Source organism: Brachycentrus maculatus, unplaced genomic scaffold (assembly GCF_059751285.1).
Source record: "Brachycentrus maculatus isolate JH-2025_06_01 unplaced genomic scaffold, ASM5975128v1 h1tg000885l, whole genome shotgun sequence".
NCBI lineage: Eukaryota > Metazoa > Arthropoda > Insecta > Trichoptera > Brachycentridae > Brachycentrus > Brachycentrus maculatus.
In genome coordinates this window covers 28,089-47,905 of record NW_028281610.1, presented here as the reverse complement: position 1 = coordinate 47,905, position 19,817 = coordinate 28,089, and the positions used below count along the sequence as shown (strand labels likewise).

Genomic DNA, 19,817 nt, shown 5'->3' with positions numbered 1-19,817 from the left:
AAATATCATTCTCATTTTTATTATTTTAGTGTAAATGCCCAGACTTCCATGTTCTTCTTCATCTTTGATGAGATGTCAAAAAATAATATGAAAATAACTCCTATGATTAGAGATAATCCAGATTTTGTGAACAAGTATTTAGACACACTCAAAATATAGTAAAATAATATATTTCAATTGGCGGGCTAATTGCTGAGACGTAATTCCAACCAACCTAAAATAGACTAGTGATACGGGTCAAAATGAGAGGGCAGATAGTGCTTGTATAGAAGCCTTTGTCGAGACGCCCTTACATCCATTAAAAGTCACCATTTGGTGTGCTTTATGGGCAGGTGGAATCATTGGCCCATATTTTTTTAGAGACGACGCCAACCAGAATGCAATGGTCAATGGAGAGCGCTACAGAACCACAATTACTGACTTCTTCGTACCTCATTTGAATGGCATTGATGTGACAGAGCTGTGGTTTCAACAAGGTGGCGCAACACGCAAAATGCCACACGGCGGGTGCCACCATAAATTTATTGCAGGAAATTTTATTTGAATACCTCTAAAAAAGACCCTATTCATATGTATAAACGTAAAAAATATATCGCAGTATGAATGAACAAATAATTACAATATTTTATATTACTGTAACTGTAAATTGATGAAATTAAGAAAGGTAAAGGAAGTAGAAACAGGTAATGAGTTGAGAGGGGTGAGGTAGAGGAATTTAATGAAGAACGATATGATGGACAGTTAGGGTCCCAAGGATAGTTAGTAATGTTTCAGGCATTTCTTGAAAGGCATCGGAGATGGTGTGTTTTTACATGAGGAGGTTTATTACTATTTACTGACATTGACGAGTGATTTCAGTTAAGATGGTTTGTTTATGTAGATTTTCTAAGCTTTTAAGTATCATACCTTACACTATTTAACAGTTTGTTTATTATTTTGTATTTCAGTAAAAATTAACATTTTTTTCTGGTTTAAATGTATAACATTTGTGACATCTCAACAAACATGAAGAAGAATATCGAAGTCTGGGCATTTACACGGTTTACGACCTGTCATAGGCTGGTTAAGTGATCACTTTACACACGTGTAACATTAACTATTCTACTTGTGATTGACAACCACGTTACTCAATATTTTGGAACTCATACATATATCATAAATCTCATGACGCTCTCATGTTCGAGTTCATAGCAGCCATTAATGGTTGGTTTGTTAAAGGTTTTATTTTGCAGAGAACCATTTATTTGGATGGATTATTTCACATACTGGGAAACGCCTGAAAACCTCATTTTCATTGTTTTTTTGATGCAGTTTATACTTTGACAATTTTTTTTAGTAACCCGAATTAATTTTGAACAAGTATTTGGACACACTCAAAATATTATGAAAAAAATTATTACGATCATCTTCGTATGATAATTGTATTTTCGATATATTTTATATTCATTTATTTATTTATTTAAACTTCATGTACAGAAAAGAAATAAGTACATTGGCGGGCTTATTGCTAAAAAACAATATCTTCCAACCAACCAAAATTTCACGCATAGGCTATGCGTATATGGGATTTTGTTGTTGTATATAAACATAAAAGTGCCCTCATGTAATGTTTGTGCAAAATGCAGATACAATAGTTTGTCTAGAGAACGACGATTACATTGATTACATATTGTTATTTACCTTCTTAAGTTTCCTGTTTATCAGGGTGACCAAGCGTTATGACTACGGGTGCGATATTAATATTTATTTTAATATTGGATGGAGTGTAGTTTATTTCTATAACCTATTTGACGTTTACATTGAGTGCACACATAACAAAATAAAAATCTCTACCATAGGAGATTGTAACTGTGAACATTTTGTAAAAAAAGTACTGAATATTGTTGATAATTGACCCTTACAAAGTGTATAAACTTTATAAACTTTGTAAGGGTCAAATATCAACGACTTTTTTTAAAAAATGGATACAGTTAAAATGTGTGTAAAGTGATCACTTAAGACGGTCAACGTCAGGTCATAAGGCATGCGAATGACCAGATTTTATATTCGCTTATTCTAAAAAGGTGTTTCATGTTAAGACGTCTATATATTTCGCTCCCACGAGTTAAATCTAGGATTTGAATACAATAAATATATAGTGTAAATAAATAATAATAAAAAACATAATAAAATATGACATGTAATTAAATGTAATGAAATTAGTAATTACTTGAATTTTGAATTTTTCCATAGCTTTTTTAACAGAAATATAAGGTTATTTAAAAAAAAATTATGACACCGTTTTCATACATTAATTATATAACAAAAAAAGAGTCTAATAACGTCTTCTTTAAAAAAAGTTGTTAGTTAATTTCGTTTTTGGATTTGATCACTTAAATCTAGCAAAAGTCCGCCTCCGTTGTGTAACAGTGAGGGGGGGGGGGGTGAAATTAAATATTTGTGATTTTTCACTGTAATATTTATTTAATATTACCCTGGATTAGTCCATGAAGTGCAAGAGTCATCATCTTGCCTTCGTGTAAGTAGCAATCAAGAGAACACTGACTCAATACGATGCAATGCCCTCTGTACCTTTGGGTGCGGATAAGGGTTCGGAGAAGAAATGTAATCAAGTCAATAAGTGCACAAATTTGGTACCATATCAAGTGTTTCTGGCTTCTATATATTTGATAATTTAATGTCAAAAACTTAAGCTGGAAATCAATATAAACTAACATAAAGTCATAAAGGACTTCAATACTAATGTATTGAAGATTTTGGCGCTCAATATTGTTTGATTAATAATAAAACCGTACTAACTTATATGATAAGGACAATTTCTTTAGTAATACTATTTTATATTAAAAGGTTTCCAAAATCTATGCTTTCAGCAGTTTAAGCTTGTTAGTTACTTCCGGTATTGGAATTGAATCCAACTTTTATACAGAAGTGACCGTTTCCGCACAACTCTCAGATTTATGGTAACCGTATCAATCAACTACGTATTTTGTTAAACTCACATGCAATATAAAGAATGACATGATTTTATATTTAAATAGGTTTATATTTATCGAGTTTCTTCCTTATTCTTTAGTCTATCTTGATCATTCCTTTTCAATAACAGTAACAGTAAATACGTATGCTCTAAAACCCTACCGTTGTATTTCAAAATGTTCGTTTTTATAATATTGAGTTTGTCGTGCTTTTTCACTGCCTACTTGTATGTCACGAGACATTTTAATCATTGGAAAGATCGTGGAATAAAGTACCTGACGCCAACTCCGTTTATTGGAAACCTGGGACCGTTATTAACGTTGAAATATTCCATCGGGGATTATTTGAGGAAAATATACGAGTAAGTATTTTTATTTAAGTACCTACCTACATAAATAGGGTAAAAAAGAATGTTGTTGACACCGTATAGTTGGCGCTACTGATTTCGTATATAAACAGTAACATTTAAATGAGAGAATGTTGTAATTCAAAAAAATATATATGAGTATTCCAGTTGCAAACCACGTTATGCCAAAAATCAAGCTTTTTAGCCAGTGGCGGATATCGGTAGAATATTTAACCTTCTACCGATTTGCGTTTTTTTTTAGAGATTTTAGAAAGTGAACTGTCGATTGGCATAGGGAGTTTTGAAACAGGATTGATTTTTCTACACCAATTTATATCTAACTTAACGAATTTTGTCAGATTATGTTAAATATGGACGTTCATATTTTTAATTTTCTATCGATTGGCGCCATTGGCTAAAATACTTGATTTTTAAACAAAACGTGGATTGCAAGTGGACTACTCAAATGAAGTATTGTATTTTTTTAGTCATGAAAACACTACATATGTTAGTAACAGTGTAGCAATTTAAAAAAATGAGGAAAAATGATTTCGTGTATTTTTTCTAACTTTGTTACAAAATGTTATTTATATTTTTAAAAACATTTTAAAATGGTTTATATTTTACAAAGTTTAAACACAATATTTGTTTTTAATAACTTAACTCTTTGGTACTATTTTTCCAACCGTTTACATGTTATGGAAAACGCTGTGGATATGGATAACGTGTCTATCAATACCCGAAAAAGACAAAGTATTTCCCGAAACAGGTTGGAAAAACAGTACCTAATTAAAGTGGTTAAAAACAAAGTTTTTGTTTTATTTAAAAAAAAATGTACATTTTTATGTGCCAATAAGTTTCATAATATATCTGTAGGATTGCGTAAAACAAAAAAACACCTTACGATGTCAATAACAATGCTCTATTTACCACATCTATTTTATAATTAATATTATTGCGCCATTGAAAATCTTATCAATGTCATCTAACGTCATACTGATGGATACTCAAACAATGTTTATAAATATAATCTCACAGGTCAATATTATTCATGTACATACCATAAACAAATCAGAGTATGTATTAATTAAAAAAGTTTTATAAAACGCAGTATACAAAACAGTATCTTCCGCACTCGTAGAGAAGTGGTTGGTACGATTGGCTTTCGTGCAAAATTCCATATCTGGGGTTCTATTACCAGGAAGTCCAAATAAACATCAGTGTTTCCCCGTAAACGTCAGTGATACCCGTACTCGTACTACCTGTACTACTCGTACTACCGATACCCGTACTAGTATGTAGTAGGTACCTCTGGGGATACGCGTGCCACTAATTGGGAAACACTGCCGTGTACTGATAATATATACTAATATGCTAATAGAACCTTGAAGATAATTACAGATTTAATTGAATATACATATATAATTCCTGCCTGCATTATCAGTTTTGCTCTATATTTATTACACTTACCAAAATTAATACAAGTGTAAAGAGCAATGTTACTTCGAACCCTGGTCGAAATACTTATTTAAAAAAATACTGTGTCGAATTAATAAATGAATAAGAAATCTATACTTTTAAAATCTAACTATATAAGTTTGAAAATAAGAAAAAAACTTAATCAAAACTTTAGTCCGGAGCATACAGTTGTATGGAAGGGAAACGTGGACTATCGGGCATGTTGGGGATTCATCGGTCAGAAGAAATAGGGAAAAACGAGGTATTAAGCAGGGCTGGGGAGTCTAGATGCTTACTAAATAAAGAAACACATAAGCGAACCAAATGGATAGACCATAATATAAGATAATCATCATACTATTCTAATAATGAACCCCTTAGGCTCACAGAAATATTATGAAATTGAAATATTTGTGAGAATAATTCAAACACAAATATTTTTCTTTTTAAAAAGAGAACCCACGAAGAAGAAGAAATCAATGTAATCGTGATACAGTAAATCGTCATGTAAATTTAATTTATTTTCATTTTGTAGAGATCACGAGGGTGAACCGTATGTAGGGATATTTTTGGCTGATAAACCCTGCTTGGTCGTGAGGGATTTCAATTTGGTTAGCAGAATTTTGAAGCAAGATTTTAACTATTTTAATAACAGAATAGTTAACATATCCAAAAAGACAGATCCCTTGGGAGCAAAAAGGTAACACAAATATATATAAAGAAAATGTTTATAAATTTGAATTCATCTGTGATTCCCCTAAATAATTTACCATTAAAAAATAAGAGAATGCTGAATCTTGAATGAGAAAATAAGAGAATAAGAGAATGTTGTTTAAAGAGTCTTAATTTTAAGAAAACTCATACATTTGTACTCTATACGTTTTTACAAATGACACCGGATTTATTCTCCCCACAGATCGGCTGTCCAAATTTAAAACACAGTAAGGGACATTTTTTTGTAGTAGGTTTTTTTTTGCATTTTTGGACTAAATAGAGTCTACTTAGTCCATAAATGCAAAAAAAAACTACTACAAAAAAATGTCCCTTACTGTGTTTTAAATTTGGACAGCCGAGATGATATTGTATATAAATATATGGAAAAAGCCATTGATTTCATTAATTGATTCGGCAGTCACTTTGTGATAATATCTATCCATTTTAAATTTAAAACTTACTTAGTAAATACCACAACTTCTTAAAATCTGTTGAAATGCGTATTTCGATGCATTCCGCACCATGTACTGTGTTTGAAAATGATGCGGAATGGATCGAAACACGTGTCACAATAGATTTTATGAAATGGTGGTATTTACCAAGTAAAACTTAAATTAAAAATGATTACATTGATCATAATGCAGTCTTATTATTTTTATAGTTTGTTTTCTATTCACGGAAAAGAGTGGAAAAACACGAGAGCGAAACTTTCTCCGATATTTACGTCAAAAAAGCAAAAAAATGTGTTCGACGCTATGTTGGGCGTGGTTCAAAAACTGGAAAATAAAGTTGGCAAAGGTATGAAACATCATTTCGAATAAAATTACCATGCAAAACTTACTCTAATTTTGTTTTTACTCTAAAAAAAAAAACAATACTTCACGTGGATGAAGAAATTATGGCGAATATTTTCTTTCAATACTCTAACTCATTATCATGCCGCTTCTTCGCAGGGGTAGGCAGAAAGAATAGAATGTCACACCAATCTGTCTTTACAAACTATCTTCGCCTTTTCCACCATTATACATTTCATCATACATGCCTGACGATTATTCCAACTGCTGACCTTACCACCATCAGCTATTTGAAATACTTGATCGTGCCCAATTTCCTCGGTCTCTTCCGCTTGTATTTCCAAGTACATCCGTCTTTTAAATTTGTTTTACCGTTCTTTCTTTACTCATTGGATTTACATGCCCATATTGTCTCAACAGATCTTTCTTAATTTTATCGATAATGCCTATTTCAGCCTTGCATTGTTTCCTTCTATCACCGTTCGAACATCAAACATCGTTTTTCCGAAAAGTCGTCGGAGAGATCGAATTTCGACTGCATTCAGTCTACTTTCATCCTTCTTTTGCACGCCATAGATTAGAGTTGCAACCAGGACAGTACAGGTTTTGTACTGACAGTTTAGATTTTGTTTATAAGTTTTTATTTACTCTAACTGATTTTAGTACACCATTTACTTTGTTCCCGGCATTCACTCTCCTTTTTCTTTCTTTATCTAAATCTCTTGTTTCTCTTCTTCGCATTTCGACGGCAATCAGAAGTCAAGATGGTATTGAGGTTCTCGCGTCTACTGGGTGCACATTAGGGACTGTATTCACACTGAAGTGGCTCATATGTTCTCATTTGTTGAATTTCTGATGCTCCATGACTTTCAGATTGATTGATTTAATTTTCAAATGAAAAATTTAATTTTCAGTTGAAATTGTAATGATATGTTTCACGGTTTTCAGAAAATACGATTGAAATAAAAGAATTGTCCAGTTGTATCGCGTCGGATATGATATCTGACGCAGTGTTCAGGATGGATGGGAGGGCCATTGCGGAGCCTATGACAGATCCCATGCGGAAATTGGGAAACCGAGTGAGTAATAACAGATATTCAAATTATTTTCAAAACCGGCAGATATATCAGACATTCAAATAAACTGATAATGCTTTAACACTATACGAGGGCTGTTCAATTAATACATAGGCTGACGTCATAAAGCAGGGGTTTCCAACCTTTTTGTACTCTAGAGCACATTATAAAATATCGGTAGGTTGGCGGGCATCACCTATTTTTGATCGACAGTCTGGCTCGCAGCTAGACAAGTTGCGACAAGTCAGCTTGGATCCACTCATACATACAATATCGCAAACCTACAAACGTATTTTATAAACCTAGGCACTCAAAAAATTAAAACTAAGAAATAAATAAAAATAATTAACATTTTTCATAAAGGTCTAGGAAAAAACTCTGTCCCTGTCGAATAGTGGCGGGCGCATACCAATTTCAATTCCACGGGCGCTATGGTGCCCGTGGGCACGGGGTTGGGAACCTCTGTCATAAAGTAAAATATTGTTTAACAATATTAATATTATTTTTTACATTAATATTTGACATCTCAACAAAGATGAAGAGAAATATGGAGTCTGGGCATTGACAGGACTTACGGCCGTCATAGGCTGGTTTAAGTGTAAGCATCACTTTACACACGTGTAACATTCACCAATTCTACCCACAATTGACAATCATACTATACAAATTCTTGGAACTTCTAGGTACTTACTTCTAGATAACACAGTTCTTGAATTCGATAGACTTCGTGAGAGACATCTACGTTTTTTTTAAAAAAATATTTAAGCTTGTAATTTGACCAGTTAATTAATTTACTACATTTTGAGTGTGTCCAAATACTTGTTTACAAATCTGGATTATCTCCAATCAGGAGTTATTTTTTACAATATTTAATTTTTTAAAACCTGAATAGGCTAGAGCGTTGTCGTGAACGTTGTTGTTTCATCAGCTTTGAATGTTTGAAATTTTGAGTAGTGTGGTTCTCAATAATGGGTAGAATGGTGAATGTTACACGTGTATAAAGTGAACAATTAAACCAACTTATGACATGTCGTAAGCCCTGTGAATACCCAGACTTTGAGATAATATTGAGAATTTGAATATATTTAAAAAATATTTTCAGCTTTTCGAAGAGTCAATAAACCAGGGATTACGGAGCAACATGCTCTTCTTGGCACCCGAAGCAATGAATGCCCTCAATATTTCTCTCTTCCCGGAGAGTGTGTACAAGTACGTCACGAAACAGGTGACGGAAGCCGTTGAGAAGGGGTCAAACGAAAGGCCGGGAGACTATTTGGACTCTCTCTTGGATTTAAGGAACAAGGGATCCTGGGAAGGGAATGACGGTGAAGTTATTGGTAAGGAAAATTCTAAATTTTCTAAATCTTCGCAGATTATTCAACCGCGAATTTACAAGCGACTGTTTTCAGAGATGAGGACATTTGAAAATTCGATTGTAATCGTAAATAATGTGAAGGTCGGGAATGGTGAAAAATCATAATTAAAGTGGTCAGCCATATTTGGTTTAAAACTAAATGGTATATTATTATATAAAAGAGAGAAATATTGCAAATAACATAATATAAAATAATAAGTGATTCTGGTGAGATGATGTGAGAAGACTGTTTCATTGGCAATCGCAACATGGCGCTCGAGTGCTGCCACTTCGCCCACTCCTTTCAAGAACGTCATAAATCAAAAAACTTGATTTTTCAGGAGAACGTTTTTAAAGTTTCAAAATATAATACAATGTGTTAAAAATAAATATCAAGCCACTTATTAAACTTTTTCATATGCTACAGATCTTTTTAGGCAAAACCTGAAGGTTTTTTGTACATTCAAAAAATATTTAGTGTATTTAAAAAAATTATTAAATAATATCTTTTCTTCAAAATGCAAAAACAACACTTTCTGCCCTGTATCGGGTAAATATTAAGTCAAAAATATGCCTCTTTTGCTGGGATATAGTACATTTTCTGGGCATTCCGAAAACATGCACAACTAAAAATTAACGATTTTTGATTTATGACGTTCTTGAAAGGAGTGAGCGACTTGTCCAGCCCATCTATGCTCCACAAGTAGGTTTATGATGAGGTTGGAGTTCTTCGTCTGCCTCTTTTGGGAGTCTACCAATCTATGCCTTGTTAACCTATCCCAGAATAGTATATGTTTGCTGAAGCAAATATACCACTCGCGCTACAGTTTCAGCATTACTTCATTGGGGCCCTGTATTTGTGTTTATATTTCTTGCACTTCTCTATGTGAACTTATACCACAGTTCACTTACGTAATTCAAGGTACATAAGACTTGAAATATTATATTCTCTGCAAGCCTAGAGCAGTGGGGAAAAGAGTATGTCAGCATATTGAATCGTACGCAATAGGTTCGATAAATAAATAAGGTCGGTCCAAGAACTAATTCTTGAGTCACTCCTAAAGAAATCGACGTGCCCTACGTAAAGTTCTCTAACCACATTTTATGTTATCAACTGACCGTAAATCTACAAATATGAACAAACAAAAAAAAATACGCCTAATTTTCAGGAGTATAAGTCGATATCCACATCGAATTTTCGAAATGAACTGAACTCCTAAAACGCTAACTACTTAATTTTGACAAAGCATAAAGTTTTAAAACGATTTAATACATTATTTTATCGTGTTTTTAATGTATAATACTAGTTTAGATTTTCAGATAAAACCGTTAGTTAATAAAAAAAATATGTTGAAAAAATCTTCTTAATTCTCTCCTTTAAAGTAACAGATTTGCAGATAGAGTATTTTACGTAGGGGCCGTCGAAATAATCAATATAACACTCTAACCAATGCTATCATCAGGAAACGCGAGAACTTACACTTATGCACAGCGCTAATATACCTTTGTTTTATATTATTTTTGACATCTCATCAAAGATGAAGAAGAATATGGAAGTCTGGGCATTTACGGGGCTGACGACCGTCATAGGCTGGTTTAAGTGATCAATTTACACACGTGTAACATTCACCAATTCTACCCATTATTGACAACCACACTATTCAAATTCTCAAATTCTGCCCAGACTTCCATATTCTTCTTCATCTTTGATGAGATGTCAAAAATAATATGAAAATAACTCCTGTAATTGGAGATAATCCAGATTTTGTGAACAAGTATTTGGACACACTCAAAATGTTACCTTTGTTTTGTTTAGTTCCCAATGACGAGGTATTAATTGGACAAGTGTTTATGTTTTACACGGCTGGATTTGAAACCGCTGGAAGTGGAATAACTTTCTGCCTCTTTGAAGCTGCCAAAAACATGGATTTACAAATAAAATTAAAATATGAGATCAAAAATGCTTATGCCAAATGTGACGGAAATCTTACCTTTGAAGCCCTAAATGAGATGACTTTCATCACAAAATTTATAGATGGTAAATATAACTGAATATCAGTAATATTTTGTTATGAATGTGACATAAAAAATGATGATATTCATTGTTATTTGTCGTTTTCAATTTCTAGAATGCCTGAGGAAACACCCTCCTTTCCCATTTATAGACCGAGTCTGTTCGATGGATTACACAATTCCCGGATCTAATGTTGTTATCCAAAAAGGAACCAAACTTATGATTCCTATGTTGGTACGTATTTTCTGGAAGAACTTAATAACTATTTAATAAATAAATGGATTGATTGATTGGATATGTAATTTCGCCTTCTTCGTCCACAGGGATTACAAAACGACAGTAAATACTACGAAGAACCTGATAAAATTATTCCGGAAAGATTCGATGATATAAAAAAAGAAACTGAAACACCATATTTACCATTTGGAAATGGACCTCGCCAATGTTTGGGTACGTTCACATTTGAGAAAAAAAGTTTGATAATTATTTTTCTTTTGCTTAAAATTGCATGATAGAGAATCAAAATGTATTTTTACTTTTTGTAAAATAAGTTTATTTTCACTCTTTTCTGGTCTTGCTTGCATGCTTTAAGTTGGTGCTTTTGGGGTGGTGTGATCAAAAATTTACCTTGATCAGGTCATTTTCCTTGCTATTAGTGTGAACATGGGTGCTTGTCTAATAGTGTGTACCACCTCTATATTATGTTTAAGAAGTAAACGGTTTTCTATGTAGGAGTTTTTACTGCTCTCTGTCCGAAGCAAAATATTTAAGATTTGAATACGACACATCTGCATTTTTTAGCCTTTCCATGTGATGCTGATTCACATTTTCCTCCTCCCATCTTTCAATTTTCCCCATATTAATGTAGTGAGGCAGTAAAAAGTTTTATTTCTTTTTTAAATGCTTGTTTAGTCAAAACTTTTATGGTCTTTATTCCACAAGTGCGATATAAAATAAATAATATTATAAAACAACGAATATGTTCTAAACGTCGTTTTTCATTTCAGGTATGCGGTTCGCTTTGTTAGTACTAAAACTATCCCTGATAGGGTGTTTAAGAAATCACACCCTTACGTTGAATAACAAAACACCATTGAAACTAAAGAATAGTCCTCGAAGATTTGGTTCTACCCCCTTACCAGATGTACTTTTGGACGTTCATCTTGACGTTGATAATAATTGGAATTGAAAACAAATATTCAGTTAAAAATTCAATGTCGCATCCACTATTACCAAGAAATATGCCTTACGTATCCCAATACATTGTGTGGACAGTTTGTGTTTAGGCTTTCTGATTTTCGCTTCGGTATGAGGCGGCGCAAATCCATTCGGCGTCGGTCTTGACAACTAATCAAATTATACGAAATTTTAATAATAAGAATAATAACTAAAATATTTTTTAAAATTAGAATTTTACTTGGTAAATACTACTATTTCTTAAAATCCATTGAGGCACGTTTTCGATGCGTTCAGCATTAATTTTCAACACTGTATTTATCGAAACATGTATCACAATGGATTTTAAGAAAATGTGAATCGTTTCGTCACATGAAGCGTCATTCCGAAATTTGAGTAATATGGTGGCCAATCATGAATAAATGGTGAATATTACACATTGTATAAAATGTTCACTTTAACTAGTCAATGTAAGAGTTGTAATTATTGGCTTATTTCATATTCAATAAAAAATTATTTATATATGTTGAGAAAATCATTGATAAATTGCCTTAATATACGATATATTGGAATAATATATAACCAAAGTGGAGGAAATCCTGTATTTATGAACAAGGATGTGACCATAATAAAAATTTAAAAAAACTGTGAATTGCTTGTACAAATTTAATGCATTCGAATCTTCAACTCGACTATTATGCTTGATTTTGTTGGGATGTGTGGTTATGACATAGGGGTTTAATCTGGACAAACGAAAAATTGACAAATTTCGAGTACTTTTCCTTACGTTAAATGAAAGAATTATATTCGATAAAAAAACTTCTTCTTTAACCCCCCATTATACATCAAGATGGTTAATCGGGCACTGTACTGGATTCGTGCGGTGTGAACCTGATCGAAGCTGATCTGTCAAACATCATACATCGTTTTGTTGCAGAAGTGGTCGCATTCCGGCTGTATTCAGTCTACTTTCATCATTATTTTGTCAAATCTTTGCTTCACTTCCACGCATAAGTATTTTTAATTACTTGTATTATCCCTGTCCAGCATCTTGGCCAAGCTCCAGGTCACGAAGACCAAGAAGAAGGCTTAATAAAATGGCGACTCTAATTTCCCACCCCAGACTTAACTGATACGACGTTTTTTTAATTTTTTTTTCTCTATTATTATCATTTTCATATCATAATTCACGTATGTGTTAGCGCCTTTGAGGTAGTATTTTACGAAAATGGCGCTATATGAATTATCCAAAATTATTATAATTATTATGATTCTTATTTTTTTTGTCCGCCTCCGTAGTGTAATGGTCAGCACTCTCGGCTACCGTTCTGGAGGACCCGGGTTCGATTCCCAGGGGGGTTAAAATAAATATGAGTGATTTTTTCACTGTAATATTTATTCAATATTACCCTGGACTGGTACCTGAAGCGGAGGGCTGATCACCTTTCCTTCATGTGTAAACGATCAAGATAACACTGCGTTTATATGATGCAGTGCCCTATGCACCATTGGGGTGCGGATAAGGCTTTTTATTATATTTTTTCTATAAAATTTGTATAAACTCAAAAATTAAGGTATCAAACACGCAGTAAATTTAGTTTGTAGATCGTTTCTTACCGTCAGAGAAGTGTTCCCTGTAATTTTGTGTAATTATTCTGCTAGGCTGTATTGTAAAATATTCACAATTTCTACTTATTTAAACATTCATTAAGGGCTGTTCGTATTCTGTGGTTTTGGCAATTGCGATTGTGTTACCAAAATAATAGTCAAATTCACCTTTATGAGGTAGGCGGGCAGCATGAACGTCAGAACGTCACCAGCATGCGACTGTTGCGGTCTAAATGTAAGTTGTATGCAATTGGGGAACCACACTGCAAATACAGTGATGCCTCGCATAACGAACGCTGCGCACAACGAACATTCTGAACTCATACAACGAGCCTCGCTTCATACAACGGACTGTATCGTATTTCATCTTGGCCGAACGAACATACCATACATCAACGCGCGGCGGTCATTCTTCGAAATTAAACTGTCAACATTAAAACAAGAGGATTTGACCCTGCAACCCTAAGCAGACTCTTCTGAATCTAATCTAAAGATGAAAGCAGACGGAATGCGATCGAAATGCGATCTCTCAGACTAATGTGCGGCAAAACAATGTGAAATAAATGTTTGCTAACTAACTAACTAACCATCACGCCGCTTCCCCGTAGGTGTAGGCAGAGATAATACTGTCTTTGGAAATTTTCTTCGCCTCTGCCACATTCGTGCATCTCGACTACTGACCTGACACTTTCAAGTATTTGACACACCCGATCATGCCAAATTTTCTTCGGTCTCCTCTTATTCTATTTCCAACTACATTCGCCTCATAAATTTATTTTACCGTTCTTTCCTCACTCATTTGTTCCACATGTCCGAACCATCTCAACACACATTTTTTTAATTTTATCTATAAGAATTCATAGATTTTCGAATGGTGGTATAAGCAAATAATACATACTCTAGATTATTTTATTTATTTATTTTTCAAAACATATTACATATATAAGTCATATATATAATATTCCCGATGAGTGATTTCCATTTCTCATTTTGGGACATGGTATTAAGGTTAACAAGACTGGAACACAAATAATAAAGTTACAAAAAAGATTTAAAAAAAAATAACAAAAACTAATACATGGCAAACAATAAACAGGTATAATAAATAGGCATAAGAAGCATATTTATATGCCGACCCCTAGAGATTGCAGAATGTACATAGGAAAGTACGTGGTTTCTTTGTATGCATCAGTTGCAATGACTACCAAAAAGCTCACGCGGTCGAATAAAAAGTTCTTGAAAGCATTCTCTTGTTCGAAATTTACAATTCAAATGAAATCGTCAGCCGAATAGAGATGGGGAAGCTCATTCCTGAACAACGTACCTACTATGTACCATTAGGTACCTACTACCTACACATGTAGAAATTTTAACTTAACAGACTTTTCAGTGACCGTAACGTAGGTAGGATTAATTAATACCACAGTCACTTAGTGGTAATAACCCTATTTATTATTTTAAGTTTTACTTGGTAAAAACGACTGTTTCATAAAATCTATTTGTGACACGTGTTTTGTTGCGTTCCGCATCATTGTACGGTGTTTTAAAATAATGCGGAATGCATCGAAATACGTGTCATAGTATATTTGAAGAAATGGTGATATTTATTTAGTGAAATTTAATTAAAAAAAGGATTATTATCGATGGATATTCATTATGTTTTATTAAAAGTAAAGTTTATCAATTTAAAATGGATGGGATTATCGACTGACGGATGATTGAATCTGAAATTTCGGCATACTTTGTGATGACCAAAAAAAATTGTGGAAATCCTTAATAACGGCAGAAGAGTAGATGACACGTTTTTTACCCCCATGGCAGCTCCATCTGCTGAACGTAACAGCAACACACGCAATACTAAACATTGCTCATGGATAAGCTTACTAAGCGAACTTCTTTGCAGATGCTGTCATTTAGTATTTGAAATGTTTTCATTGCATTATTTTTCCCTTGATTTTTCATAGTTTCGATGCATTCTTATTGTTTGAATGCAAACATGGTGTTTGAAAATGATGCTGAATGCATCGAAACACGTGTCACAATAGATTTTAAGAGAATGTGGCATTTACCAAGTAAAAAAGGTATAAAAATGTTGAAAAAATACGAGAAACTATCTCATTCCGCGAACATTTACAGGTGGAACCCTCCACCTTATATTTGCTGATATTTGTCATAATTAGTCGAAAGTAAAGTTTACTTTTTATCTGTATTGTAAATTGACGAGTGTGTAAATTTATCACGCAATGAATAATAGTATTAATACACGAAATTCGATAGCTAGAGGTGAATAAAGTACTCTCAAATATGTTTTTAATTAAATTATTATTATTTCTTGACTGAAGCAATTACTCTATTCCGACGGTGACAGGTTTCCCCTTTAATAAGGAGCAAAGTTGGTCCTTCCCTCTGCGAGAAGTGACGACTACTCGATGTAACTTAAAGCCAAAGCGATGTCGATATTCGATGTGGCGGTTAAAATATATAGCCACCATCGTCGTAACAATTATTTTCCCTTTAGAATTGTCTCCCTTTGAAAACTTTCATTAATGCCTTTTAAATTACTTTTGTTTCGAAGCCGCTAACATTTATAAAGTGAGAATATTCCTAAATAACATTATTCTTATTTATTTTATTAATATCGAACTTACTAAACGAATGATGAATGGCCGAAGCTTCTTAAACTTGGAGCCATTATATTAATATGATCTGACCAAACTATAGCAGTTGTGGGCTAAAACAACTAGGAAGTTTCTAAAATGGCACACTAAATATCTTCAAATGTATCTCGAACCTAAATAATACAAGAACTAAATTGTGCACACAAACCCATACTCAACTCGAACCCGTATTTCGACACGTTGGTTGCGGCGTACATCCCAGGCGCGTTCATCTCACATTTCCCCTGGTGTGGAATACGCGCTACCCGCGTATGGCTGAAACGAGATTTGACTTATAAAGATCGAGATTCGACTGATAAAGAGATTCGGATTGATATCATTTCGTAATAGAAAGTGTACCCTCTTTATACTCGCTTGTCTCAAAGGCAGTATAAACCTGAACTACGAGTGAAGGCTACACACAAAGAATAGTGTGCACTAGTATGTACAGAAATTGATTTCATATTTTTAATGTAGTTTTATAATTTTGAAAATTTATGTTTTGTCAGCATCTCGCGATTATTCGCGACATATTGTGAACGTGATAATATATATAACCAATTTCCTGATATTAAATAATTCATTATATTTAAACCGTAAATGCTGTAAATATTAATAATAAACTACTTTCATAAGTTCCCATTCTCAGGATGGGTATAAATAAATATTAGTGATTTTGGACTCTTATATTTATTTTCCTGGACTGGTACCTCCTAAAGCGCAGGATCGCCTTACCTTCGTGGAAGTAACGATCAAGAAAACATTGCGTCAATACTATGCAGTGCCTTATGCACCATTGAGTGCGAATAAGTGTTAAAATAAGAACAAGAAGGAATATGTGTTTTATGAAAATAAGATTTGGTATTCAAATATATTTGAGAATTGGCCCAAATTAGCGGCTGCCACAATTAACACGTGCGGTGGTCAAATTAAGCAGAATTGACCGTACTTATTTTAATGTAAGATATTTTACGTTTTACCCAACGAGCTAACCACTACACCGTCGAGTACCTATATAAAATGATATAAATAATTTAAACATAAATAAATTACTAAGCGAGTGGTCAGTGCCAGCTCGTAAAAAATGTAAATTAAAATTAAAATTTATTCGCACCAAGAAAGAAAATAAAAACTTTGTCAGCGAGCGGCGTGAAGCTTTTTATTTGAAACTTTTGCATGTAAAATAAGAAGTAAAATACATTTTCGCTTCTTAATAATGACGCGATGGATGGTTGCTGTACATAATATATATGTGTATATATATATATATATATATATATATATATATATATATATATATATATATATATATATACATATATATATATATATATATATATATATATACATATATATATATATATATATATATATATATATATATATATATATATATATATATATATAATATAAATATATATATATATATATAAATATATATATATATATATATATATATATATATATATATATATATATATATATATATATATATACATATATATATATATATATATATATATATATATATATATATACATATATATATATATATATATATACATATATATATATATATATATATAAATATATATACATATATATATATATATATATATATATATATATATATATATATAAATATATATATATATATATATATATATATATATATATATATATATATATATATATATATATATATATATATATATATATATATATATATATATATATATATATATATATATATATATATATATATATATATATATATATATATATATATATATATATATATTTATATATATATATATATATATATATATATATATATATATATATATATATATATATATATATATATATATATATATATATATATATATATATACATATATATATATATATATATATTTATACATATATATGCTTTTTATCAAAAATAATATTTTGAAACTCATAACGATTTGAAATTATAAAAATAAAAATGGGAAAATTTTTCCACAAAAATGTTAAGATAACAAAAAATATTGGTGCTTTTTAATTATAAAAAATATATAAATTTGATTTTGATGGTAGACGAAAAACGAGCAAAAATATCAAACTTGTTCGTAAATCGAGAAATACCTATTCACATGAATTTACATCTTACTGTGTAGTGTAATACTCGGAGACACATTGACATGTTGCTAGTTTATCTTTGACATATTCATACCATACATATGTACGAGTACCTACATAGTAGCTTACTGAACATTGAGGTATTGTAAGTTTAATAACAACATGCCACTAGTTTAATATTGACATGCTACACTACTATGACATTGACTGGCGTAGAAGATTGATATATTCCGATCACAATCCTCTTCTAGAAATCACATTTAATATACAGGTATGTAAGAATGATGGACTATCGATTACATAGACATTTTCTTTTATTTTTTGACATCTCATCAAAGATGAACTAGAATATGGAAGTCCGGGCATTTACGGGTCTGACGACCGTCATAGGCTGGTTTAAGTGATCACTTTACACACGTGTAACATTCACTAATTCTACCCATTATTGACAACCACACTACTCAAATTCTCTTTTTCAACGCAAAATTTTGTTCACCGATGAGGCACATTTTTGGATATATGAGTATGTCATTAAGCAGAATTGGCGAATTTGGAGTGAAGAAAACCCAGAAGCCTTTGTTAAGATGCCCCGCATTCGTTGCAAGTCACTGTTTGGTGTGCTTTATAAGCAGGTGAAATAATTTGCCTATATTTTTTAAAGACGATGCCGGCCAGGATGTTACGGTCAATGGAGAGCGCTAAAGTACCACGATGACTGACTTCTTTATACCTTAGTTGAATAGCATTGATGTGACAGAGCTGTGATTTCAATAAGATGGCGCAACATGCCACACGGCGGGAGCCATCATCAAAAACACCCTATATTTACGTTTGAATATATATAGGAATTGAATGGGTAGTTCAAAGCTCCTATTAGCTTGTAAATAATAGATGCAACCTACCAAAGGTTGCCGCATCTAACGACGAAGCGTGATGGCACCAATTATTATTTGCAAACATTTGCATAGTTATTGGGACAATGTATGTGGAAGCGCATTCAGAATGCACGTACACACTAATTATATCATACAAAGTAAAGTCAAGCTAGTACAATGATGCCCATGATCAACGTCCACAGAATAATTGGAACACGTTCAGTTCACCCAGCCGAAGGAAACAATTGCGATAAAGATAATGGAATCAAAAATCATTTATAAATCATGATTACGATTAAACTGTCCCAAGTTTTTACAATTTTTTGACTTATGAAATAGAATCATAGAAAATAATTTTAAACTTTTAAGCAATGCAAAAAATTTAAGATAATTAAATAAAATCATATTTATTATTTATTTTTTGACATCTCAACATAGATGAAGAGGAATATGGAAGTCTATGGAGACTCTTGAGTCAGAGCTTCTCGGTTCGAACCCACTTTACCACAATTTGATACCTATTTCTAATAGTAGTATTAAATAGTATGAAAAGAAAGTATTTTGGATATAATAAAATCACAAATATTTTTCTTTTAAAAAAAGCATTTAAGTATAGATAATTTTTTTTTTGTGTATATTTTCTATGCA

The 19,817-nt window shown here is 32.1% G+C and overlaps 1 protein-coding gene across 1 annotated transcript; it reads left to right on the top strand.

The window, feature by feature from the left end:
* Positions 1–3,149: 3,149 nt before the first annotated feature.
* LOC148299910 (cytochrome P450 6j1-like) lies at positions 3,150–11,918 on the top strand. Its single transcript, XM_088275497.1, has 9 exons — positions 3,150–3,334; positions 5,313–5,477; positions 6,153–6,289; positions 7,234–7,364; positions 8,464–8,698; positions 10,532–10,753; positions 10,845–10,963; positions 11,053–11,179; positions 11,737–11,918. Exons 1-9 carry the CDS (start codon positions 3,150–3,152, stop codon positions 11,916–11,918), a joined length of 1,503 nt encoding a protein of 500 aa, XP_088131623.1.
* Positions 11,919–19,817: the final 7,899 nt, after the last annotated feature.